Raw genomic sequence first — 26,848 nt, 5'->3', positions numbered from 1 at the left:
TCGGCCTAACCTACCTCACAGGGTTTTTGTGAGAATAAACATACCCATGAACTGGGTATGTGGGCTCCTTGGAGGAAGAGTGGGATAGAAATGTACAACTGTCTATCTGTAAGTGATGCTGAGCTTCCTGTGCCCGTGGCAGTAGCCAGTATGTGTAGCAAGGGCATTTCTGCCCCTGCCCCACATTTAGCAGTGTGGGGCAGAGCAAATTTAGCACTAGAACATAGAAATGCAAGCAAAGGTTTTCACTGCAGCAAGTACAGCAGAGATAGGAGAAGGCTATCCATCTTTAGGAACATAGGAAGCTGCAGTTGGCATGGTGTGGCTGTTTTTTAAAGAAACCAGCCAGAAATTCTGCTGAAATTTCTGAAAAGGTCCAGCATGGAACTATAGGAAGCTGCCTTCTACCGAGACAGACCCTTGGTCCATCTAGCTCAGTATTGTCTACCCAGACTGGCAGCGACTTCTCCAAGGTTACAGGCAGGAGTCTTTCTCAGCCCTACCTGAAGATGCTGCCAAGGAAGAAGCTTGAAACCTTCTGCTCTTCTGAGACCGGCCCCATCCCCTAAGGGGAACATCTTCTAGTGCTCACACATGCATTTATTTATTTGATTTGATTTCTATACCACCCTTCCAAAATGGCTCAGTGTGGTTTACATTAAAACAAAACAATAACCAATTAACGATTAAAATCTAAAACTGTAAAACAACATAAAACCATTATTAAAACAATTAAAACTGTTTTTAAAACCCTGGAAAACCAGGCCGAACCTTTACGGTATAGTCTCCCATTCACATGCAAACCAGGGTGGACCCTTCTTTGCAAGGGGGGACAATTCATGCCTGCTACCGCAAGACCAGCTCTCCTTCCCTTTACAGTGCTTTATGTCCTTTTATCCTTATCACTATCCTGTATGAATACCGTTTTCCCCGTTGCATTGATCAGGCAAGGAGTCAGGTGCAGTGGCTTTCTTCACCATGTCCTAACAAGATGTCAGTACATGAGGCGTCTGTTCTGTAACTGGATGTTCATCCAACAGAAGCAAATTAAGCTGTGGTTTATAGAAGTAACATAGCATTCCAAGTCAACAGCATTCTTTGCAGAAACCTAGTCTGAGTCGAAATGGGGTGTGTGGGTGTGGGTGTGTGGGGGGGTCACCCCTGCATTTGTATTTATTTAAATGTTAGAAGAGAGACTAAGTGTGTGCACTTATATGTGCAGAGGCTCTTTTTAAGACTTCAGACAAAGGGGGCAGAGGTGAAGCTGCCAAAAAACCATTTAAGAACAATTTAAACACCTTGGAAGGCCAGGCCCAACAAATAGGTTTTCAGGGTTCTTCTAAAGGCCAACAATGAGCCCAAACTATAAATGTCCGCTGAGAGTGCATTCCAAAGCCCAGGATCAGCTGCAGATACGGCGCGGTTCTGAGTCACCACCAGACGTACCGGTGGTAACCAGAAAAGGACCTCTCCAGATGGCCTCAATGTGCGGTGTATATTTAAAGTAATTAAATTTAGTATTAGATTGTGGGTGATCTATATACTGCCAAGAATACACCATTATTTTTCTTCGCCAGAGGGGGTGAAACTCCACTCTTTCTTTCCTTTATAAGCTAATGTTGCCAGGCCGCATATTCTTAAAGACTTCTTTGATAATTAATTTATTTTAATGCAACTTGCACAAAAGAAATGCCTGATGGATTGTGTCCATGGTGCTGCATGTTGAGCTTAGGTATCCTTCCTTTTCAGAGAAGTGACAGGTTTCATTTGAGATGTTGTAATATGGCATGAATCTGTTCTGAAAAGAAATGGTAAGAGACATCAGCCTAATAAAATTATGACACATTAGATCAGAATTTGCAGAAGGCCATTAGGCAAACAGCTCCATCTTTAGCTTACTGCTATTGTGCCTTTCTCCTCTTAGTATGCAGTGCTAGTGTGTAAACTCATATATTACCAAATATAGAAATTTGCATATGTAGAGAGAGGATTAGAGCACAGGTAAATATGAGCTAAGAAAGCAGCATAACCTAGTGAGTGTTTTTAAGAAAATAGTGTTCACCCTCACAACATGTGTGAGTTAGGCCATTACTGAAAACTGAGGCTGAGGAAAACAAAAATAGCATTTTAAGAACGAAGAAGACAATTTGATAAATAACACCTTCACTATGAACTTGATGTGTGAGCACTGTAAGATATTCCCCTCAGGGGATGAAGCTGCTCTGGGAAGAGCAGAAGGTTCCAGGTTCCCTCCCTAGCATCTCCAAGATAGGGCTGAGAGAGATTCCTGCCTGCAACCTTGGAGAAGCCACTGCCAGTCTGTGCAGACAATACTGAGCTTGATGGACCTATGGACTGACTCAGTATATGTATATGTTCCTCAGTATATGTATATGCTTCCTATGTTAGTGTGTGTGTGTGTGTGTGTGTATTTATTTATTTCCCCTGTGGAAACTTAACAGGACCTTTAGGTTTGGGAGTGGTTCACCTTGAATGGAGAAATGTTCACTGTGAAGAGTGCCTATTGGCTAGTGCCAGTGTACCACCATATGCTCCCCGCCCACCCCCGCAATTTTACTTCTTCAAGTGTTAATAACGTATGTTCTTGGATGAGGCGAAAATGAACATATATACAAATTAAGTAGGTGCATGTCACTTAAGAAGTACAATAGGCAGACTGGCTTCCTTTTTAATATAGGAAGGAAGAAGCCTGAGAGCTGATTCAACATTCAGCTGGCTAGTACATGTGTCTGCAATGCAAGTTGTGAAGTTGGAATCACACTAATGGGAGGAGAGCCCATTGAGACCACTCTTAACATTTAACGTAGGTCTTCATCTTTGGGATGAAAGAGAAGGGACTTGTCCAAGGACATGTAATGGACCTGCGGCAGTTCAGAGCAGGTATGGTAAGTTCACAAATGGGCAGGTATGAGCTGTGCGATTCCGATCCATAGGCCCTGTGTCCCAGATCTGCATATTCCTTCACTACCTTTTTAGTGCTGCTGTTGCATTTCACAACTTTTATAGCCTTTCATCAAGTCTCAGCTCCTGGCAAGATGAAGTTAAGGTTTTATTTTATTTGAAACAGCTAGCTAACCTTCATGGATATAGAGAGAAGCTTTTAAATATGAAACAAATGTTAACAGTGGTCAAGTAAAAAGCCAGTTATGTGATGATTTAACAACATGTTTGTGTCTTATAGGTTCACTGTGATTGCATGAGTTTCTACCTTATAATTTATGTACATCTAGTGCTGGCACTTGTCTGACACCTCAAACTTCCTCCTCCTTCCCCCCCCCTCTGCACTCATGACCTTATAAAGGCTTCTCCTTGAGCTGTTTCCACTGAGTCTTACTGTTCTCGATAACCTTTTGTCTGACAAGTCTAAAAAGCCACAGAAGTGCAAATGAGTTTAACTGTTGGAAATAAAGGGACATTGAATATCCTGGCAGTGGAGAATGGATTGTTATTAGATGGAGGGGGGGTTTCAGTTCACTGGCTGAACTGGCAGAGTAGAAACCCATATTCATAGCTTGGATTTGCCATCCATATATCAGAATTGTCCATTTATCATTTTTTAATATTTTTATTCTACCCACAAACACAGCGTCGTTATTCAGCGGATTTCTCCTTGTGAAGGAAAAGTTGGAAGGATTGCATTCCTAACCCTGCCCTCCTCCTCCTGCTCTCTTCCCATCACATTTGCAAGATTGCAGATGCGGCTGCTTCGTTCTTGGAGTCAGTAGCAGAAACCTGCAAGCTGATACCAAGAGGCAAAGGCATTACTTGAGTAATAGTGTGTGGACTTGAATCACTTTTCCCAAGAGCATAGTAACTAACAGCTTGTGGTTTAGTCTGTTGAACTACTTGATGTTTTTTGACCCCTTGCTGTCCTTGTGTTGGTAGCACTCTTTATTTTCCCCTTGGAGACGAGAACGGAACGTTACAGCTTTTTGAGAGAGAGAGGGAGAAGGTAACCTCTGTTGTAGAAGCAACTGCAAAGTTGATGGGGAGAAAATGGTGCTTGACAGGGGCGTAGCTAGGGGAGAAGGTGCCTATATTCGCCCTTCTCCCCAAAGGGCCCTCGGAGTGATGGAAATAATGAAGAAAATAGGGAAGTGTGGAGCTGGGGGGCCCTCAAGAGCTGGGGGTTCTTTGAACCCATCCACTCAATCATCGCTAAGCCCCTGGAGCTTAGGAAGCCCCACTGGGACAGGGACAGCAGGGTCATTTGTTTGGTGGTCAGTATCCTGACTTGCTGTTTTTGTTTTGTTTTTTAGCTGCATGCCGTTTCCTAGGTGGTGATAGTAATTAGCCCAGTGCCTCTGTTCTGTGTGTTGTGTGGGGAGGAGGGAATCGGGAATTGGGACCAGTGTTCCCTCTAACAGGGTTTCCCAGATGTTGTCGACTACAATTCCCAGAATCCCCAGCTGCAATGACTTTTGCTTGGGGGTTATGGGAACCCCCAAATAGTCAACAACATCTGGGAATCCCTGTTAGAGGGAGCACTGATCAGGACCCTACCTGGCTCCATGTACTTGAGGTCACATCTCAACAAATGCATGTGCACCCAACCCCAGTACACACAGACTCCAAAGACATGACCTATACCATTCAAATTTACATAGGAGCATAGGAAATGGACTTATACCAAGTCAGATCATTGGTCCATCTAGCTCAGTGTTGCCTACACTGATGAACAGTAGCTTTCCAAGGATTCCGGCAGGAGTCTTTCCCGGCTCTTTTTGAGATTCCTGGGACTGAACCTGGGACCTTCTGCATGCAAAGGAGATTCTCTGCCATTGAGCTACAGTCTCATCCTCCATTTTGCAGGGTATGGAGTTGTGTGTGAGCCCCTTGGCGGAGGTGAGATGCGCTGAGGGGTGGGAGCCTCATCCTTTGATCCCTTCCTTGAAGAGCATACAAAATGTCTGCTCAGGTCGATGACAGAGATTTATAGACCGCTTTTCAACAAAAGTTCCCAAAGCGGTTTATTAAATAAATAAATAAATAAAATGGCTCCCTGTTCCCAAAGGGCTGGCAATCTAAAAAAAGAAACATAGGATAGACGCCAGCAACAGACCCTGGAGGGATACTGTGCTGTGGGTGGATAGGGCCACTTACTCCCCTGCCCCTGCTAAATATAAGAGAATCACGATTTTAAAACGGCGCCTCTTTGCTCGGTTAGCAGGTCTAGAGTCTGTTTGCAAAGATTATTCTAATATGATTATTCTAATATGCAATATTCCTGGCTTTTGTGAAGTTAATTCTCTTGTATCTATGCAGTGTGGGCCAGTCTGATTATTAAGGTTGTAAGTAAATTCAGAGAGGCCCTAATCTACTTTGTCCTCTCTAGTTCTGGCCCGCACAACTTAAGACTCATGGCCAATCTTGTCGAACTATTTCCAGCAGTGCGGACACCCGTATGCTTGTGACCCTTTCCTACTCTTTGTGGAAACATCTAAGGCAAGGCTGCACACCTTTGGGCCATTCTTTTTAGACAACAGCTCCCGGCCACAGTGACCAATAGTCAGGAATGGTGGAAGTTATAGGTCAAAATCTGCATAGCTGCCAACATGTATGTATGTTTGTTTGTTAAAAATTTGTTGTATGTCTCCTTCTCCAAAACTCTAGGCCATGAACAATAACAATGGCAATAACAATAGCAATAATTTTAAAAAGTAAAAAATAAATAAAGAGCAAAAGCCTGGCAAAAAGCCACTAAAGAGGGGGTTGAACAAATCTAGGGCGGGGACGGGTGTTCCAAAGAAGAGAGGCGGCCACAGAGAAGGCCCTCCTATCCTCCTGTGGGCCCAGGCACAACGCACTACAGAATTGTATCCCTCACAGAATGGGATACAATTGGCTGAGATAGACGATCCTGGAGATAGACAGATGCTAAGTCCAAAATGTTCCTATCTTGCCATTCACCTGAATGGGGAAATAGGGCCATGTTGGCAAGTATGAATCTGCAGGAGGACTGTTGTTGTGCAGTCCTGATCTAAGGCCCGCCCAAGGCCAGAAAAAGTGGGTATTGTGAAATGCACACTTGTATCTCTCAACTCATAAAATCCTCCCCATGATCGGTAAACACAGCTCGCCTATGTTCAAGACTTCTTTACTTATTTGCTTGTTGTATGATTTAACATAGTTATTTATTTAACATATTCTTATACCGCCCAAAACCTATGTTTCTGGGTGGATTACAACAAAACAAAATAAACGAATTAAAACATTACCTAAAACAAATAAATGACAACAGGGAAAAAAATTAAAACATTGGTTAAAATAAACAGCAAAAACGTTAAAACATTACAACAAATTACAACAAATTGGAATTTTGAAACCATGTTTAGTATATAAATATAGTACAATTTAAAACAATGTTATTATTATTATTATTATTACATTATTAAATTATTATTATTATTACATTATTATGCCAGCATGGTGTAGTGAGAGCCAGCGTGGTGTAGTGGTTAGAGTGCTGGACCAGGACCGAGCAGACCCGAGTTCAAATCCCCATTTAGCCATGATACTAGCTGGGTGACTCTGGGCCAGTCACTTCTCTCCCAGCCTAACCTACTTCACAAGGTTGTTGTGAGGAGAAACTCAAGTATGTAGTTTGGGCTCCTTGGAGGAAGAGCGGGATATAAATGTAATAATAATAATAATAATAATAATAATATTTATTTCCTGCTCTTCCTCCAAGGAGCCCAGAGTGGTGTACTACATACTTAAGTTTCTCTTTCACAACAACCCTGTGAAGTAGGTAAGGCTGAGAGAGAAGTGACTGGCCCAGAGTCACCCAGCTAGTTTCATGGCTGAATGGGGATTTGAACTCGGGTCTCCCCGGTCCTAGTCCAGCACTCTAACCACTACACCACACTGGCTCTGGCCACGCTTTAGCATATGAATTACTAGGAGAGTGAAAGCCTTGTGCACTATTCAGTGAGAAGGCTTAGAGATAGGTGCGTGTGTGGGGGCGGGGTGGGAGATACAGAGCGAATGAAGAAAAGAAAGAAGGGGAAGTGAAGTGATGGGGTACAGAGAAATAAAAGAGATAAGAGTACAGGAGATGGGGTACATCAGGGGATAACAGAGATAGGAGCACAGGGTGACTTGGGATGATGCAGAAAGGGAAGAGTGAGTTGCTCCATTCACATATTATGTTCAACGCACATACAACCTGTATGCAGTGTACACATGTACAGTTACATACCTCTATTCACACATTACGTTCAACATATATACAACGGTACATGTCCTATCTGTATTCTGCATTTGTGGGGACCTGTACCTAGATTCACTTTATGTGTACAGACACCTGCATGCACATATGCATCACCATGTGTGAGTAGGACTAGTGTTGTGAATGGCAAGAGAAAAACAGGTAAGTAGAGATAAGGAAATCAGCACAGAGATGGGTTCAGAGGAACCTGTCGTGTGGCAGAAAGTGTCAAGGGAGCAAGCTATGGAGCACAGAGAGCCAAGGCATTACCAGAGAATAATGTAAAAAGCACACGTTACGCTACAAATTTTAACAAAACATGCTTGTCTGTAGTTATTTAACACAGCAGTGCTATAAGAATAATTTGTGTTGCATGTCCTAGCTGTAGATAGCTGTAGGGTTTAGTGTTTTTCTTTATCATCACATATAAGCTTCCAAAGGGAAGCTTTGGAATGCGTTCCCTGACGGTATAAGAACCTCCCCATCTCTGATAACTTGTAAAAAGTCTTTAGAGAAGCATCTGTTCACCCAGGCTTTTAATTAAATATTGTTTTAACAGTTTTAACATTGTTTTACAGTATTCTTTTAAAATGTTAAATTGCTGTAATGTGTTAACTTTTCCTGTTGTCCTTTATTTTGTTTTAACTAATGTTTTAACCTTTTCTGTTGTCATCTTTTTTTGCTTTGTTGTAAACCACCCAGAGATGTAAGTTTTGGGTAGTATAAAAAGATCTTAAATAAATAAAATAAATAAATGTTGGAAATGACTTGATTAGCAAGCAGGAGGTTGCCGGTTCGAATCACTGCTGGTATGTTTCCCAGACTATGGGAAAGACCTCTATTGGTAAGCAGCGATATAGGAAGATACTGAAAGGCATAATCTCATACTGCGTGGGAGATGGCAATGGTAAACCCCTCCTGTATTCTACCAAAAGACAACCATAGGGTTCTGTGGTTGCCAGGAGTCGACATTGACTCGATGGCATACTTTAATTTACCTAATGTTTGTAAGATAAGTTTACTCTAGGAGGGTGGTTTTTGCTTTTGAGTTATTTGTTGTTGTTGTTTGCCTTGTGGTGTTGAACGGTTTGTCTTTATACTGACTTTTGCGGAATTTTATGATTTCCATTAGGACTTTGATATGGTTCATTGTTTCTACACACAGTTTGAAATTTGCTTGCAATGTGCAATTGATTTTGCTTATATGGTCTAGCAGGTTAAGGTTGAGATTAAAAGAAAAACACTCAAAAGACTGAGACATATTAACTAGGCAACTTTAGGTTTATCTGTTTTGTGGTTAATTGAAACACAAAGGCTGTCATTTGAAGGATTAATGGCACCTTAGCTGTACATAATACAGTACACTGAGAGCTAGTGTAGTGTAGTGGTTAGAGTACTGGACTAGGACTGGGGAGGCCCGAGTACAAATTCCACTTCAGCCATGAAACTCACTGGGTGACTCTGGGCTAGCCACTTGTCTCTCAGCCTAACCCACCTCACAGTGTTGCTGTAAGGATAAAGATACACTGCTCTGGGCTACTCTGAGAAAGAGTGGGATATATTTGTTAAAAGAGGAGAGCTGGTCTTGTGGTAGCAAGCATGACTGAGCTAAGCAGGGTCCACCCTGGTCACATTTGAATGGGAGACTACATGTGTGAGCACTGTAAGATATTCCCCTCAGGGGTTGGAGCCGCTCTGGGAAGAGCAGAAGGTTCCAAGTTCCTTCCTTGGCAGCATCTCCAAGATAGGGCTGAGAGAGATTCCTGCCTCCTACCTTGGAGAAGCTGCTGCCAGTCTGTAAAGACAATACTGAGCTAGATGGACCAATGGCCTGACTCAGTATATGGCCGCTTCCTTTGTTCCTAAATCCTAATAAGTTGTCTCAGGAGGAGCTGCTCTGGTTCTCTAACCTCAGTAACAGAAGCTTCTGAGAATAATCCCTCTGTGTTTAGGAGTGCTACACACTGAAAAGGCTGCTCTTGGCACTGTATGCTGTGTTCCATCATACGCACTGTTGATTTATGTTCATTGTGGGGTTCTAATGTCTAACGAGGGAATTTAAACATGTGCATAGCCCATTTGGAGTAATATGATACAGCAAACCAAACATGTTGTTGTTTATCTTTTCCCTTCGTTTTCTTTCATTCTAGCACAAAGCCAAGGTAGAAGCAATGACCTTAGACCTTGCATCTCTTCAGAGCGTACAGAAGTTTGCTGAAGCGTTCAAAGCCAAGAATGTGTAAGTAGGGAGAGGATTATATATCACAATGTCTTATTGGTTTAATGTCTGTCAGCTGAGCATGACTGGTGGAATTCATCATAGTTCAGAAAGAGTAGATAAATGCATCCTTCGCATGTGGACCTCATTTATGGACTTATAGTCTAATTTAGGGGCTAACTATATGGAACCCCAAAGTGGTTGGACATAAGAACATAAGAACAGCCATGCTGGATCAGGCCCAAGGAGGCCCATCGAGTCCAGCATCCTGTTTCTCACAGTGGCCCACCAGATGCCCCTGAGAAACCCACAGGCAGGAGTTGAAAGGGGCATGCCCTCTCTCCTGCTGTTACTCCCCTGCAACTGGTACTCAGAGGCATCCTGCCTTTGAGGCTGGAGGTGGCCTATAGTCCTCCGACTAGTAGCCCTTGATAGACCTCTCCTCCATGAGAGGAGGTCTGAAGAAAAGGGACAGTTGGAAATGGAGACTTGGTGAGTGGGGGTAACAGCCTTATGCCCCCATCTAGAAATGCTTGGAGAATCTTCCATTCTGAATCCCAGCATTGCATATTCCCTGATATGGTTTCTGGAGTAGGACTTCAGAATTTGGAATTTGTCATTCTTCTGGAATCCAGACAAGTTCTATTTCTGGACTTTTTCAGGAAATTAACCCCCTCCCCAATAATTAACCAGGTGGTGGTGGTTTAATTCCAAATCTTGGAATTTTTTTTAGTTCCCCCCAATAATATTTCATAGCATAGAAAGCCCCCACATGCAGTCCGTGTTTTTCTGCAGTTGAGTACCCTACTTCGTAGAATAGTTGAACCATAGAATAGTTGAGAGCATTGGCATAAATCTGGGGAGTAAATACATATGTAAAATTCAGGCTTGTAATGGGAAAATTGAGGTACAGTTGCATGGTTACTGCAATGATTTGGTTGCGTTGGTACAGTTATGCCTGAAAGAGTTAGCTGTGAATTACCTTCAAAGGAAATCATCCTGGATGTGTCTCCTGATCATCTGGTCACTGACCAGTGTTTCCCCTATCAGGGATTCCCAGGTGTTGTTGACTATTATTCCCATAATTCTCAACCAAAACCCATTGCAGCTCAGAATGATTGTTGTTAACAACATCTGGGAACACTGCCACTGGCCATGATAATTTCATTGTCTGGTCTTAAGTAAACATTAGAGAGACAGGGCCTTTTCGGTTGTGGCCCCTTGGCTTTAGAACACCCTCCCTGAAGAGCTTTGCCATGCTCCCCCTCCACAGTGTTTTTAAAAAAACAACTAAAAAGACATCTTTTTGAAGAGGCTTTTTAATGCCCGTTCTGTTATATCTGGTGGGTTCTTTAGTTCTTTAGTTTTTAGTTTTTATAATTCTCAATTTTTAGCTTTAACCATTTTTAATCTGCAGTTTAATACTGATTGTGGTTTTTAACCTGACATTTAACTTGTTTAATTTGGTTAATTGTATTGCTTTTATTGTATATTGTATCTATTTTATTGTTGTGAGCCACCCCGAGCAGTAATGTACTGGAGGGGCGGGGTATAAATATTTTAAATAATAAAACAATAATGGTGCCAATAGTTGCTGGTGCCCTTGGTGCAGCACCAAAAGAACTTGAACACCATCTCAACACCCTGGGCATCAATAAAATTACAACACATCAACTACAGAAGGCCAAACTACTCGGGACAGCACAAATACTGTGACAATATCTTTAATTTTTCTTTAGTTATCGTAGACCCTTGGATAATTAAAGTACCAAATACAGTCAATAACATCTGGTAGACTGTGTGTAAATATTATAACAGCAACAACAACAAGCAGCAGCTTTACTGGGAACAGCCTATATTTTGCAACAATATCTATAATAACAACAACAATATTGATAACAAAATTCTGGCATCCCAGGTCCTTGGGAAGGACTCGATGTCTGGATAAAACAAACCAGTCAATAACACCTGTCTGACTGTGTAAACAAGAAATAATAATAAATAATGTGGCAGAAGAAGTCCAAAATAATCCCAGTAGTAATTGGCGCCCTAGGTTCAATTCTAAAACAACTTGAAAAGCACCTCAACACCATAGGGGCCACAGAAATCACCATCAGACAACTACAAAAAACAACTTTACTGGAAACAGCCTATATTTTGCAACAATATCTATAATAATAGCAACAATATTGATAATAAAATTATGGCATCCCAGGTCCTTGGGAAGGACCTGATGTCTGGATAAAATAAACCAGTCAATAACACCTGTCTGACTGTGTAAACAAGAAATAATAATAATAATGGATTGAATTTCTCAAGCCAGCGAGCAGTTTTGCCATTGAATTTAAATGGGGCCCATAGCCTTTTCCTCTATTCTTGAGCAGTCTCATTCTAGTGGTAAAGATACTTGGACTAAACTGTCTCAGTTTATAGCTCTTCTTGTTCTTGCTTGTGTGTTTAACATAGAAAAGCTGTGGCATTCTTAAGACTTGTGGTGAGTGCCTAGAATTGCGTTAGAACACTGATGCTTTAAATGATGGTCCTGGATATATATGCTAAGCCTGAAAAGTGGTCCTTCTCTGATAAATAACAGCAGTGAATCCCTTAGCTGTTTGCATGATTGCCCACAAATGGATGCTTCAGTGGAGTGGTTCACACAGGTAACCACACATGTAACCACTTACACACAAGCTATTATTTCCCTGCTGGCTGTTAAAAGTCAAAACACAGCTACATTACAGATTTAGACCTTTGTTCCCTTCTTTTGGGAAACAGTGAGAATTGTTGCTCTGTGACGGGCAGTGATCTTCAACAAGGAATTCTTAGCCCCTGGCCAAACTACGATTCCCAGAATTCTTTAAGAGAGGTCACCATAGCAGTTATAGTGCCATAACATTGCTTTATGGTTATGGTGCCCTTAATCTGTGAAAGAGGAATGGTCAAAGAGATAATTTCTTTAACGCTTTGTCGGTACTGTTTAGCTGTTTATATCGTGGCAGCTTTGTGTTAGGTGCTAGAAACAGAAGATAGACTCAGATATAGAAATAATATCTGTGGCTGCTTTTTAAAAACAACTGAAGACCTTTTTATTTGTGCAGGCTTTAACCCCTTAGGGGCTTGGCAGCTCCTATCTTTTTAATGGCCGTTTTATGGTGCTTGATGGTTTTTACTGTTAACTGATTTTAACTTTTTTAATGTGACTTTTATGGAGTTTTATAGTATTTTAATTTTTGTAAACGGTCTTGGGATGTTTTATGAAAGGCGGTATAGGAATTAAACATTAAAATAAAACACTGTTGTTACAGACCTACAGTTGCAGCATGAAAGGCAGTCCCGGTGGTCTAGCACGGCCAGGCAGCTGCAGGGCAACTTAAAACCGCTGAAAGTAGCACTGGGCAGGGCTGCCCTCAGAGTTTTCTAAAACCTCCCAAACAGTTCGGTGTCTAGAGGCCAAACTGTTCCGTGTCGGCCTCTAGAGACCCAGGCTTTTCCTGCTGCTACTCGGCTAACCTGACCGAGTCCTGACAGCTGCCCCCCTGGTGGGGTATGGGGCGCAGGGCAAATCAGCCAGTGCGGGGGCCCCTTCCAGTTTATTCTAATGGGGGTTAAAAGAGCGGGGCCTGGGGCGGTCGCCCGGCTTGCCATGCCTTAAGAATAGCCCTGGCACTGGGTGAATGCCCAGAAGCAGTTTCAAGTTGTCCCACAGCTGACCTATTGGGCTGCACTCTCAGCGCTCCCTTTCACGTTGGCCAGCCGTTCTAGCAGGTCTCTAGCACCAGCGTTTCGCTGCGCAGACCACAAGCCACTGTGTTCCCTGTCCAGAAGCCTCAATCGGCCCCTGCCAAATAAGCAAAGAGACACCTTTAGAAAGTGGCGATTCTCTTATATTGAGCAGGGGGAGAGCAACTGGCCCTATCCATCCCCAGCACAGCACCCCTCCAGTGGCTGTTGCTGGTGCCTGCCTTGTGTTTCTTTTTCGATTGTGAGCCCTTTTGGGGACAGGAAGGCATTTTATTTATTCATTTATATCTATGTAAACCACTTTGGGAACTTTGTTGGATGAGCGGTATATAAATATTTGTAGTGGTAGTTAAGACAGACCAGACAGAGAGGCCAGGGAGTAGAGAGGCAGATAAGACCAAGAGAGAGTGTGATTCATGCGTTCCTTGCGACCCCCAGAGTGGACTTTTGACTCTTGCTTGTCTGTTCGGGAGGTTTTAGGAAACACTTAGCATGGCTTCTGTGTGGCGAAAAGGGGGCTTCTGGTGTCCAATCTTGATTCATATCTCAGAAAAGAAGAAAAACGGCTAAATTTCAGCCGGCTGAAAAAGGTGAAGATTGAAATTGCCTTGAAGGGGGTTATAATGAGCTCAGCCAGACAGTTCCCTAAGTACCAAACATGCTACATCAATCAAGCAGCTGATTTATAAGAGTGTGAGTGTTGCAACTTGAAGAATGACAAACGGCTCCCTTGTCTGAACAAGAGCTTAACGAAGGTGTCTTGAAAAAACAAATGATTCAGCAAAGGCAGCGGTAAGAGGCCCCCTTTAAGTGAGTGTAAATAATATGTGACGGAGAATTTTCTTCTCTGAAAAATACCCAAACAAATTGGGGCTGTTTTGTATATAATCGCAAGCAAAAAGATCCCCTCCTCCCCATTTCGGTTGAAGCAAAGCGCTCAAGTACAGTTATTTGGCAACTTTTGAAAGATACGATTGTAAATTTAAACTCACACTTGTATTTAACATTATTCTGTGTCCCTTTCCTTAAATATGAGCTATGCTCATCATTTCCATTGGGGAAATCCTTGCCAAGCACACTCATAGAATCTTCATTCCCATAGAATGGTTTTTGATTGTGAAATGTTTTATTGTGCTTTTATTGTGAAATAAAATGTGAACATTTTATTGTGAAATATATATGTGTACATCTAACACACACAAAGGCCTACACAATGTGCTTAGTATATAAATGCCAGTTTCTTTGTCATCTTATCCTGAATCCATGACTACTTCAGTGGAAAATTCTGATAATTCTGATTTCATTCTGAAATCATTCTGAAAATTCTGATTTCATGTGCATAGACTTTCATTAATTATCTCTGTATCCATGGACCCCTATCCATGGATTATTATCTTCTGTTCATGGACCCCTATCCCCACCCCCTGTGTCAGTGTTGGATGCCTGATACAGGGAGTGATTAGCCACGCCCCCTTCATCAGATGTGGTGGGCATGGTTTAGCTATCAGATGGGGCCCCGGGGCCCCGTTTGGGAGCTAAATCCAGCCAGTTTAGCTCTCCAATAGTGCCATGTGGCCCCGTTTCGGAGCGAAGCCATGCCCCCCGTGTCTGATGTCAGATGCGAGGGGTGTTTCTGGGGGCGGAGGCCCAGGTTCTTTGAACCCATTTGTTCAATGGTTGCTCCGCCCCGATATCCTTAAACCTTTTGTGATATATTGACTTTAGCCAGTCCATGTCAAGTGGTGTATTAGGCTGCTTTTAGATGTAAGAGTAAGCTTTGGTTTGCCATTATAAATATGAACAGTCTCAAGCTCACACACTCCATCCTCCACTTGTAGGACATTAGAAACATCTGCTCATGGCAAACCATAGCGTATGGGTTCATTCTGAACCTAGCAAGCTATAGCCCTCTTCATACCTTATCAGCAAAAGCAATGCTCACACTTACAGTGGGGAAAGAGGGGAGGAATTCCCTCACTCCTGCGGGGCACACATGCTTATGGCACTGTTTGTCTGAAAGGGGAGATGACATAAGCATGTTCACTGATGATTCCGTCCACTGCAACCTCAATTGACTGAGGTTGAAGCTCATGGAATCACTGGTAAACATGTGCACAGTGCCTCCACCTTCAGACAAGCAGCACTGACGCATGATCATCAGATGGGAGGGGTTGAGTGACAGAGCACACGTGATTTTAATTAATATCTTATCCAAGGGAAATATGTGAAGGTTTTGTTGAATGTAAGGAAGAACTTCACCTTCTGAATTTTCACAGGAGGATTCTGAATAGCTGAAATTGCAGTATGCAACTTGAATTCTGCTTATTGTTAATTAAGTCTAGAACACTTGCTACATCCAGAGACTGGTTGTTGCTTTGTAGACAGGGCAAAGAAGGATATTTGCTCATGGAGTCATTGCACATGAATATCTTTGTGGGGAGAAAATAGGAATATAATATACAATGCCCCAGACTGATCTTACTTCGTGACTTTGTATAGATATTAAATAGTGCAAAAGAAAGATTTTATTTACTTACTTACTTACTTACTTACTTATTTTTATTTTTATTTATTTATTTGTTTGTCTGTATGTTTGTTTTTGTTTATTTTATTAGTACATTTATATCCCACCTGCATACAAAAAAGCCCCTGGGCAGTTCCAAAGATTTGAACTTTGAGGCATAGGACAATTACCAAGGAGTGATACAGAGATCACTCAACACTAGAAATGTAGGATCAGGCCATTGCAAATTGGAGCTCATGGTTCCCCACTCATGGTTCAGAATCTGATCATCAGTAATATCAAGCCCTGCTTGAAAGGTCTAGACAGGAGAATCGACAGGGTTATGTCGTCTCTATCTTTCTTCTGGTGCATATTATCAACTAGGGTAAGGAAAGCAATGTCTGTGCAAAAACTAGATCTTAATCTGATATGGGTCTAGAATTCTGGCCTGAGACTGGCACATAGGAAGCTCTGCCATATACTGAGTCAGACCATAGGTCCATCAAGCTCTGTATTGTCTTTACAGACTGGCAGCGGCTTCTCCAAGGTTGCAGGCAGGAATCTCTCTCAGCCCTATCTTGGAGATGCTGCCAGGGAAGGTACTTGGAACCTAGATGCTCTTCCCAGAGTGGCTCCATCCCCTAAGGGGAATATCTTACAGGGCTTACACTTCTAGTCTCCCATTCATATGCAACCAGGGCAGACCCTGCTTAGCTAAGGAGACAAGTCATGCTTGCTAGCAAAAGGCCATCTCTCCTCTTCCTTCATTGGCATCACCTGAGCTAATATAGGCTCTCCCCCACCCCCAACACTTCAAGTCTCAATTATACAGTCTCGATCGACTCCTCCATCCAGGGTAATGACACAGATGAATAGCAGCTGTGGATATAGCAAGACCCAGTTTCAGATGAAGATTAGGGTAGAATCCCCTAATCATACCACATCCAGTGTTCTTTGGACCAGGGAAGGAACACAAGGAGCGATGACCTTCAGTGTCTGCTGCCCGTTCCTCTCACCTGTTCTAACCTCTTGCCCCGACACCCTGTAATCCTAATTGGCAAAAACCCATTTTTCATGCTGGAAGCAGAAGTGTTTTGGAATCTTGCGGGTGCAATTAAGATTTCAGAGCCTGCAGAAAATGTTTTCCCTTAGAATGTTACTGCTCTTTCACAATTGAGTTTTCAACAACTGTCATTGAATATGTTGGATACTTGCATAAACAGGGTGGTCCCCCCATTTTAATCAACCCTCAGCCAAAACTAGGCCTTGTGTAATTTTCTGTTCAAATACATCATCTTATTTCATTCTTTAGTACCAGATGACTCTCGGCATCTGGAAAACCTGGATGGGCAGTTTTAAATAAATTCTCAGCAGTGACTTTTTTTTTTTGCCGCTGCACTTACAAGTCCTATAGCAGATTATTATCTTGCCAGATACTATAGCTCTCCATGAATATTGTACAGTGAGATTTGAATATGTTTTTTAAATAAGTCTCTGTAGAAATCTGTTAAGCTCTTTGGCATTTATAGAAATGAATTCTGCTATTTGGGAATGGAGTAACTGTGGAATTGTTAAAATTTATCTTTTGAGCTTAGGTTGCTGTTTGCATCCCTGCCACAGGTGCTCATACAGAAACAAGCCAGCTTTCCCTTCAACAATACACAAAGAGGCATATTTAAAAAAAAGTAATCAGGCCAATTTTAATATCCAGACAAAATGCATGTTTGAACAGCAATGGTTGCAGAGGTCTGTGTGTTCAATTTAAACGAGATCAAAGGTTGATTGCCTCTGAGACTTGTATAATAAAATTGGATCTCAACATTTTTACAAGTGGTCAGTCTCATGCCTTATTAAAACTTCTGCATTGGCTTCGTAGCCCTAAAAAGATGCAGTAGCTAAAAACAACTCTTCTGACCTAGGACTCTGCCCTTAATCCTGCATTTATGAACCTCTTGTCCAGTGTGAGCATTCCTAATTTCCTACCAATAACTGGGAGTACAGAGTGCACTACTTGTGTGCTTATTTGTTTTTTTGTTTTTGTTTTTTTAATGTATTGTATTTTTATCCTGCCCTTTCCCCAAGGAGCTCAGGATTGTGTAAGTGGTTCTCTGTTCTGTTCACCCTTTTCACAACAGCTAAGTTAGGTTGAGAGACAGGGACTGGCCCAGTGAGCTTCAAGGCTAAGAGGCCGGTTCAGATGACATATGGAACTGCGGTCCAGTGGAACCAGGGCTCCACCCAACCCATCTCCGGTCAGACAAGCTAGAAAGCAGAGAGGCAGGATTGCTGGCTGTGCAGGCTTCCTTATGTCCTGAAGGACAGCCCACACAGCCAATAGGATCTTCCTCCCTCAACTCTGGCTTGAGTCAAGGCATACTCCAATCCCTGGACTAGACATAACAGAAGCATCGCCGAACTGCATTTTTCAGTGGCAGAACTCAATATAAACCAAAGGTAATGATTGCAGATAGAGGAGGGAAACCGTGGGTCCAGTTTTGTTTTTGGAGTTCTGGTTCTGAGTTCAAATGTTCAGGTTTTGGAACCGGAGGCGAAGGGACCTCAGGTTTCCCATTACGTCTGAACTAGTCCAAAGTGGGAAATGGAATCTGGGTTTCACTGGTGGTAGCTGCATTCTAACTCCTCCACCATACTGGCTATCCACAATTAGGCATATTTTTATTTTTATTTATTTGTTTGTCTGTCTATTTGTTTATTTGTTTATTTTATTAGTACATTTATATCCCACCCGCATACAAAAAAGCCCCTGGGCAGTTCCAAAGATTTGAACTTTGAGGCATAAGACAATTACCAAGGAATGATACAGAGATCACTCAATACTAGAAAAGTAGGATCAGGCCATTGCAAATTGGAGCCCTCAACTTCTTGCCCCACACATGGTTCAGAATCTGATCCTCAATAATATCAAGCCCTGCTTGAAAGGTCTAGACTGGAGAATCGACAGGGTTATGTCGTCTCTATCTTTCTTCTGGTGCATATTATCAACTAAGGTAAGGAAAGCAATGTCAGCAGGAATCTCTCTCAGCCCTATCTTGGAGATGCTGCCAGGGAAGGAACTTGGAACCTAGATCCTCTTCCCAGAGTGGCTCCATCCCCTGAGGGGAATATCTTCCAGTGCTCACACTTCTTGTCTCCCATTCATATGCAACCAGGGCAGACCTCACTTAGCTAAGGGGACAAGTCATGTTTGCTACCACAAGAGCAGCTCTCTCCCGCTTCCTTTCTTCTTCAGATTCACAGGAGAACATAGGAAACTGCCATATACTGAGTCAGACAATTGGTCCATCTGTGTATTGCCTGCACAGATTGGCAGCGGCTTCTCCAAAGGCTACCACAAGACCAGCTCTCCTCTCCCTCCTTATCTAGCCCCCTATTGGAACTGTAGCTCAGTGGCAGTACATCTGCTTAGCATGCAGAAGGTCCAAATTTCAATCTCCAGGTAGGTCTGAGAACAATTTTTTGCCTGCAGCCCTTTAGTTGACATCAAGCCCCATTGGGCTTACTTGGGGTATAAATACCTTCGCACTCCTAAGACTATTTTCACAGTTGACACACACTGATTGTTTGTTGCTAGTTAAGTGCATTTAAAAATTGCACCTTCAAGTTTCATTTCTAAAGCTGCTCAGATTTGCTTGTTCCAAGCAGACAGAAATGACGCTTCATGGTAACTTGTGCTTTTTGTTGGCTGCTCCAAATGGTAGGTTGGTTTTAATATATATTATTTTTGCCATTCATTTAAAAGAAAATAATTGCTGGTGTTGCTTTTCACTTGGTATTCAAGGCCTTTGAAAAATACTCATCATGCCACCAATTGAAAAGCAACAATTATTTTCTTTTAATAGTGTGGGGATGGATCTTTACTGCCATTCAGAATTCCCGGGATCGGGCCGACATTGCACAGGGTCGCCATTTCGGGGCACAAGCAAGGGTGCCATGCCCGCATGAGTGGACTGGCTGTCGGGGGCACGCTATGACAGCTACTTGGCAGCAGACACCAAGACAGGGAGAGCAGTTGCCAGGGTACCCGTCATAGGAACATAGGAAGCTGCCACATACTGAGTCAGACCATTTGTCCATCTAGCTCAATGCTGTCTACAAAGACTGGCCGTGACTTCTCCAAGATTGCAGACAGGAATCTCTCTCAGCCCTATCTTGGAGATGCTGACAGGTAGGGAACTTGGAACCTAGATGCTCTTCCCAGAGCACTTCCATCCCCTAAGGGGAATATCTTACAGTGCTCCACACATGTTCTCTCTCATTCAAATGCAATCAGGGCAGACCCTGCTTAGCTAAGGGGACAAGTCATGCTTGCTACCAGTAGACCAGCTCTCCTCTTCATCCTCACCGCTTTCCTGTATAGAGCACTGATGGTTCTTCTCGTGAGTTGTGAGGGGGTGTCCCCATGGCCTTCCATTCTCTTAATGAGCGATCTGCTTGGAATCAGCGTCCATCATTATCACAGAGAAGATATATCCCCTCTCAGTGTTAGCAATGCTGTTCCTGCTGCCTGGCCCTTCTCATGAGTAACCCTAGGGACCACACTGGTCCCCACAAAGGGAAGGGGCTGGGTACCCCTTACGCAATTTATTTGTTCAAAAATTAGAAGGTGGCATTTCAAGAATCGCTGGTTGGGGCTGCCTTTTAAACCCAACCACGGGTGTCTCCCCTACCGCCATATGTTTTTCCCCTGGTGCTCTAATGGGGTGCCATGCTTATGGTACCACCTGGAGTGTTTGTGCTTGTAAACGTACAACACTGTTGCTTTATTCTAGGGGAGCAAAGCACTTAGTGCCTGTCCTGTCATCCATTTCCCTTCTGCTTGCCGGGGGTGCGGAGCAAGAGACAGAGTGGGAAGAGGGAATGCCCCTGTGTGATTTTGCCGCTGGAGCAACACCAAGAGAGAGGGCATTCCCTCACCTCTTGCCAGGCTTCTCAGAGGCATCTGGTGGGCCACTGTGTGAAACAGGCTGGTGGACTGGATGGGCCTTGAGCCCGATCCAACAGGGCTGTTTTTATGTTCTTATGACAGGCTGACCAGCTTGGGATGCAACATGGTGGCATCCCTGTTGCTAGGCAACTGCACTCCTGCATCAATGACAGGAGGCGGAGCTGGTGCTCGGAGAGGTGACCACAGAGAAGCCCCGCAGGCATGGAGTAGGCACAATCCTGGATGGGTCTGTGCCACTGTCTCTATGATTGCAGTTTCAAGAACTACACAGAACCGCGTTTATGGCGTTGTCCGCATTCAGAGATAAGAGTTCGGCGACCAGACCTCGGGTCTTGGCAGTGAACCTTACTGCAAACCAAAGGTTCAGATTAGAGTTTGGCGAGGGAAACCGCTGGTTCCTTTCACTGTGAAACCACAGTTGCACGCATTTGGACGTAATGGAGTTCCCATCTCTGCCTTGTGTAACTCCGGTTTTGTGTTACGTCTGAATTCAGCCATAGTATGTAGGGAATAGAACGGGAGAAATTTTCGTCCTTCTCCCATAATATTAGAATTGAGTTGCCCAATAAACCCGATTGGCAGCAGAAAAAGGAAGATTTCTTCACAGAATGTTTAGTTAATTTTAAGGAATTCTGTCCCACAGCTTGTGGTGGTGGTCTTCGGCAATATTTTATTTAGAATACATTTATTCCACTTTTCAGCCAAGAAACGTGGCTTTCCAAGTAGTTTACTTGGAAAAAGAAATGATGGGAAGAAAAGGTTTCCTGTTCACAATCTTAATTTAAAAAATATATGCAGCAACAACAACAACCAAACAAAAACAGTAAACAACCATTGGGAAAAATAATGACTAGTCCAGATGTGTTGGCGCAGCTGTGCTGACATTGGCTAACTGCGCTGTTGCGGGATGGGGATTTTTGCCAAAACGAGCAACCCCCAGGGGACGTATTTTCAAGAGGCACAATGGGCTTCCAAGGGAAGGGGAGGTTGTAAAAAAATTGTCCCTCTCCACCGTGTGCAAAGCTGCAGGTATCGTTTACCTGTTGGCACTGCTGCACCAGTACAGTGTCAGTCTGGATGACAGCCGTTATGCTAAATATAAGAGAGCCAGCATTAGAAGGTGCCTCTTTGACCAGCTAGTTTTAAAAACGACCAGACTGATTCATGGAGAAGGATAAGTTTATGGACAGCTATTAACTGTGTTTGCTAAATAGAACTTCCATGCTCAGAGGCAGTCTATCTCTGAATACTGGTTGCTGGATGGCACATAGTAGAGAAAGCTATTGCCTTTGTGCCTTGCTGGCTGGCTTTCCATAAGTAACTGGTTGGAAAGAGGATAGTGGACTAGATGACCCTTCAGTGTGATCTAGCAAAGCTCTTGGGTTCCTTTTATTTTCGTTTAAAACAAGGTAGACAGTTCGTCTTCAGAGACCTATCAGTTAAGGGTTTTTCTCCCTTTTCCTCAGTGCTCAGGGCCAACCAACCAACCGACACTCCTTAAACTTTTCCCACTTGCATTTTGAAACTTCATGGATATGGATTCAGTCTGGCCTGAAAAGTGAAATGGGACTCCAAAGAGGTGTGCTGTTTCTGCCCAGAGAAGGGCTCCTAGGCTTTAGTACAAGGCTTAACCAGTCATGAGGGGCATATTGGGTACATAAGCATGTAAAATATTTATGATTTAATATGTATAGTTAAAATATCTTTTGCTGCAAATAAAGTAGTAAGCATTTTGCAGTTTTATAGCTTAATGGTTAATGAGAGAATTTTTAAAGGGTATGTGTGTACAGTATTTTAATTAAAAATTTAATTTAAAATAATAAAACCATGAAGAATATTACAAAGGGCAATAGCAATCGATATAATGGCACAGAATTTTAAACAAAATGCTTTGATTAAAAGTGCCATATAGCAAAAATAAAATAAAAACAAATTAATAAAAATGAAAATCCAGAGACCAGCCTTCTGGTAAATGCGTCCAATTGCTCTCCTGCTGTCTTTGAAAGAGGCTGAGATAGGCCTTATCCCAGTCCTGCAGTTTATAAGCTTCCTTCCCACTTGGAGTTCTTGCGTTCCATCATTAAATGTTTCCAAGGCATGTTGGAAACATATAACTGGGTACATTTCACAAATGCAAACAGAGACATGCGTGTCACACCAAGTGGTCATTCCTAGCATCTGCCCGCCCCCATACAACACATGCTACAATACAGTTCAACAGGAAGAATGTAGTCATATGAGCATTAATAGTGTATTTATTTTATATTTGTATTGCAGACTGCCCTGGGAGGCCTGATTAAGCATAACAACAAAACATATTTATATACCGCTTTTCAACAAAAGTTCCCAAAGTAGTTTACAGAGAAATAATAAATAAATAAGATGCCACCTGTCCCCAAAGGACTTGCAATCTAAAAAAAAAACAAAACCCTTAAGATAGACACCATAAACAGTCACTGGAGGTACTGAGCTGGGGGTGGATAGGGCCACTTGCTCTCCCCCTGCTCAATAAAGAGAATCACCATGTTTAAAAGGTGCCTCTTTGCCTAGTTAGCCGGGGTTAGGGTTCAGTTCATTTGAATTCTGTTTTCCTGGCTTGAAAATACACAATGCCGAATTGTTTTGGTGGGGGTAAGCAAGTGCTTTGAGAGGAGGAAAGCACATCTTTCCTGCTCCTTCATGGCTCCTCTTCTGCTCCCCGCCAGTGTCACTCCAGCACAGCACAGCTACAGGGCTGCCCCCAGGAGCTGGCTGCTCCCAGCCCGGGAGCAGTGTCATCATGGAAATGGCATTTGCACGTACATGGGCGCCATCTTGAGTGGTCAGCAACACCATGCTGACCACTCAAGATGGCAGCCATGCGCACGCAGATGCCATTTCCATGACGACAGTGCTGGGGCAGCAGAGGGGCCATGGTGAGCAGGGTTCCCCTTCTTAAAGCCCTCACTCTCCACCCCCCGGAATGTGCACGAAACACATCCTTAATTTTAAAAATGGTAGATAAATGTAATAAGAAAGAAAAGGATGATCTAGCCAAAATGAAGACTCTCTTAATTCTATTCAGTGGAAGACATTTGAATATATGTTCAAGTTGAATGAAGCTTAGAAGAACTTAACTTTGGCTGGATTGTACCCTAAATAAGCAGGGATGTGTGTGGTCCAGGATCTGCTGCATTGTTCACAATTTTAGCTGCAAGGTGCTTGCTGAGAAGGCAAACGGAAGGCATGTGGTTTAAAAAGAACTACTTTTCAATGTCAATAGGAGAAGTAAACACACCAAGAAAGCCTGCTTTGAAGCAGATTTAAAAAGTCACATTAATGTTTCTATTTACCTTTGGGCCTTTCATGATGTTGTTATCGCAGGCTGCTTTTATGGGATACAGGATATTTTTCCAAGGGTCGTAACCCAGGGTATGACCTAGCCTAGGTTTTAATAACCTGATGAAATCTAGGTCATGAAATCCTCCTTATCCACTCAAATTCCTCCAGCCATAAAACATAGCCTTCGTATTATATGCGTGGTGTGGATGGTTATGTATTTTCAGAATTCCATTACTGCACAATGAGATGTTTAGCGATACGCAGCACAGTATGTTGGAGACAAACTCTGCCCTTGGTAACTGGAATCTGAAAACATACTACGATTGTACAGATTGCAAAGAGTCTTGTGGCACCTTAACATATTTATTATAGCAGAAGCTTTGCGGACTACAGTCCGCCATCATTTGTATGAAGTGGATGGCAGGCACGTGTGTGTGCATTTGTGTATATATATGGGGAACGAACTGAAAACAGAAGAGCCAAATAGCTAGAAAATACAATACACTTAAACCTTGTTTAGACATTGTGTCGTACGTTTGTACAGATGTCTGTATACATGTATGTGGGGTTTGTGTGTGTGTGTGAATGACTGTATGTGCATTCATCTTAAAAGTGATTCTGGATACAGGCCCCTCAAATGTAAGGTACTTATGGGAAAGTGTAGGAGTGAGAAAGGCCAAGAGGGTTAGCAGGGAGAAACCCCAAAGAGCTCACCTCCCCACAGATGAGTGACAGTGTTCCCTTCGGCAGGTGGATCGCCCGCTCAGACGACTACCGGTTGTGGCCAGTAGCTCGGAGGGCTGGGGTACCGGGATGCTCCACCCCAACCCGGAGGTCCAATAATGCACTGAGCAAGTCCAGACTAGACTTCCTTAGCCCAGTTTGGTTTGCACGTGTGAATAGCTTCTATGTGTTCTGAGAAAGAGAGCGAGAGAGCCATATACACTGCGCTGGGCTCTTTGGAGGAAGAGCAGGATATAAATGTGAAAATAAATAAAGGAGATAGATGGTTATGCATACACTGTACATGTATTGAATGTAACGAGGTCATTCACACTGAAGGAGCTTCGTAAAATCATATAGGTCAATCACACCATCAAAAACTGTGTTCTGCCCAGGTTTGGGAGCTGTGTGTGCTCCAAATTTTAGGTTGTTGGAAGCAGGGTAAGAGGAAAACCTGAGTAGAAATGATTGTGTGGAAGCAAGGAAGAAGGCAGACGTGGGTAGCTTTTCTTTCTACCTTGCTTCCACACAATCACTTCCACGCAGGTTTCCCTCCTACCTTGCTTCTATACAACCAAAAATTGAGAACACACAAAGTTCCCAAACCTGGGGTAGAACACAGTTTTTGATGGTGTGAATGAACTCAACATGTGAATAGGGTCTTGTGACAAGTTAAGCATGGTGTTAATTCACGGTGGCAATTATTCATTCATTCATTTATTTTATTCTATTTCTAGAATAGAATATTTCCGCCCTTCCAAAATGGCTCAGGGCGGTTTACACAGAAAAATAATAAATAAATAAGATGGATCCCTGTCCCCAAAGGGCTCACAATCCCAAAAGAAACACAAGATAGACACCAGCAGCAGTCACTGGAGATACTGTGCTGGGGGTGGAGAGGGCCAGTTACTCTCCCCCTGCTAAATAAAGAGAATCACCACATTAAAAGGTGCCTCTTTGCCAAGTTGGCAGGGGTTAATTGTTGATAACATCCTGCTAGGCATGCTAAGTTGGTAACTCTGTAATGTGATAGAAATGATTGGCAGTAGAATCAAACATGGTTACTTATATACTATTTCTGAAAAGGGCTAAAATGTGGGACTCATATGAATGGTGAACCAGAGCGCCTGCAGGAGGAGATACAGGCAGATTTGGGTGACTTGCAGATATGGTCACGTTCAAAAAATCTGAAGAAAAAACTCTTAAGGGCGCAAAAAACCCCCACCCAAAACCAACCCACCCCAAACGACCTCCATGTTAGTCAGTGGAACAGAAAGTTTGACGCAGATTGTAGTTTGACAGATGGTAGGTGGAGGTAATGGAACTCTCTAGTGAGGCAGGAGAGGAGCTGGAAGAAGCGGGAAATTTGTCAGCAAGAAGACCATTTCCTCAGGGCAGTCACAAGGTCTTCTGCTTGGGAAAGGTGTATAAAACTCTTTTATCGCCATTCATTTCATAGCTTTGTGTCTCTGAAGTGGAAGGGGTTTGAAAAGAAATTATCACTAGCACCCTCCCCACAAAAACACCCGGAACACGGGGGGGGGGGAGAACCCTGAGGGGAAAAGGTGTCTAAAACCGAGCCATTTCACAGTTTGTGTTTCTGAGAGGAAACAACAACAAACACACCATTTTATTTGTTGGTCACTCCATAACAATTGGTCTCTGGGCTGCTCACAAAGCAAAACAATTGAATAAAGCATGCAATTAGAAAGACATTAAAAGGATTACAATCAAATACAAAAACTAACAAACAAACACTTTTAAAAGGGAGATTTAAAAGCAGAAGGGCTTTGAAAAGGAGTTGGTACTGAGCATAGGAAGCTGCCATATACTGAGTCAGACCATTGGTCTGTCTAGCTCAGTATTGTTTTTACAGACTATCAGTGGCTTCTCCAAGGTTGCAGGCGGAAGTCTCTCCCAGCCCTATCTTGGAGAAGCCAGGGAGGGAACTTGGAACCTTTTGCTCTTCCAGGAGTGGCTCCATCCCCTGAGGGGAATATCTGACAGTGCTCACACTTCTAGTCTCCCATTCATATGCAACCAGGGCAGACCCTGCTTAGCTAAAGGGACAAGTCATGCTTGCTATCACAAGACCAGCTCTCCTCCTCATAAGTCCCCGCCTAATAAAATCCAGAAAAGAAGAGG

At 43.0% G+C, this 26,848-nt stretch overlaps 1 protein-coding gene across 7 annotated transcripts in view; it reads left to right on the top strand.

Annotated features, from left to right (window-relative positions):
* WWOX (WW domain containing oxidoreductase) overlaps positions 1-26,848 on the top strand; it is an 811,261-nt gene that overhangs the window by 175,228 nt on the left and 609,185 nt on the right. For all 7 annotated transcript variants that reach the window (XR_008311186.1, XM_053270440.1, XM_053270439.1 and 4 more), the window contains exon 6: positions 9,382-9,470. Coding sequence is in view for 6 of the 7 variants with exons in the window: in XM_053270440.1 (XP_053126415.1) it covers positions 9,382-9,470 (89 nt within the window). In the remaining variant the exon portion in view is untranslated. The remainder of the gene's footprint in view (positions 1-9,381; positions 9,471-26,848) is intronic.

Source organism: Hemicordylus capensis, chromosome 9, assembly GCF_027244095.1.
Source record: "Hemicordylus capensis ecotype Gifberg chromosome 9, rHemCap1.1.pri, whole genome shotgun sequence".
Taxonomy (NCBI): Eukaryota; Metazoa; Chordata; class Lepidosauria; order Squamata; family Cordylidae; genus Hemicordylus; species Hemicordylus capensis.
The sequence above is the reverse complement of the archived record's forward strand: the minus strand, read 5'-3'. Positions and strand labels throughout refer to the sequence as shown.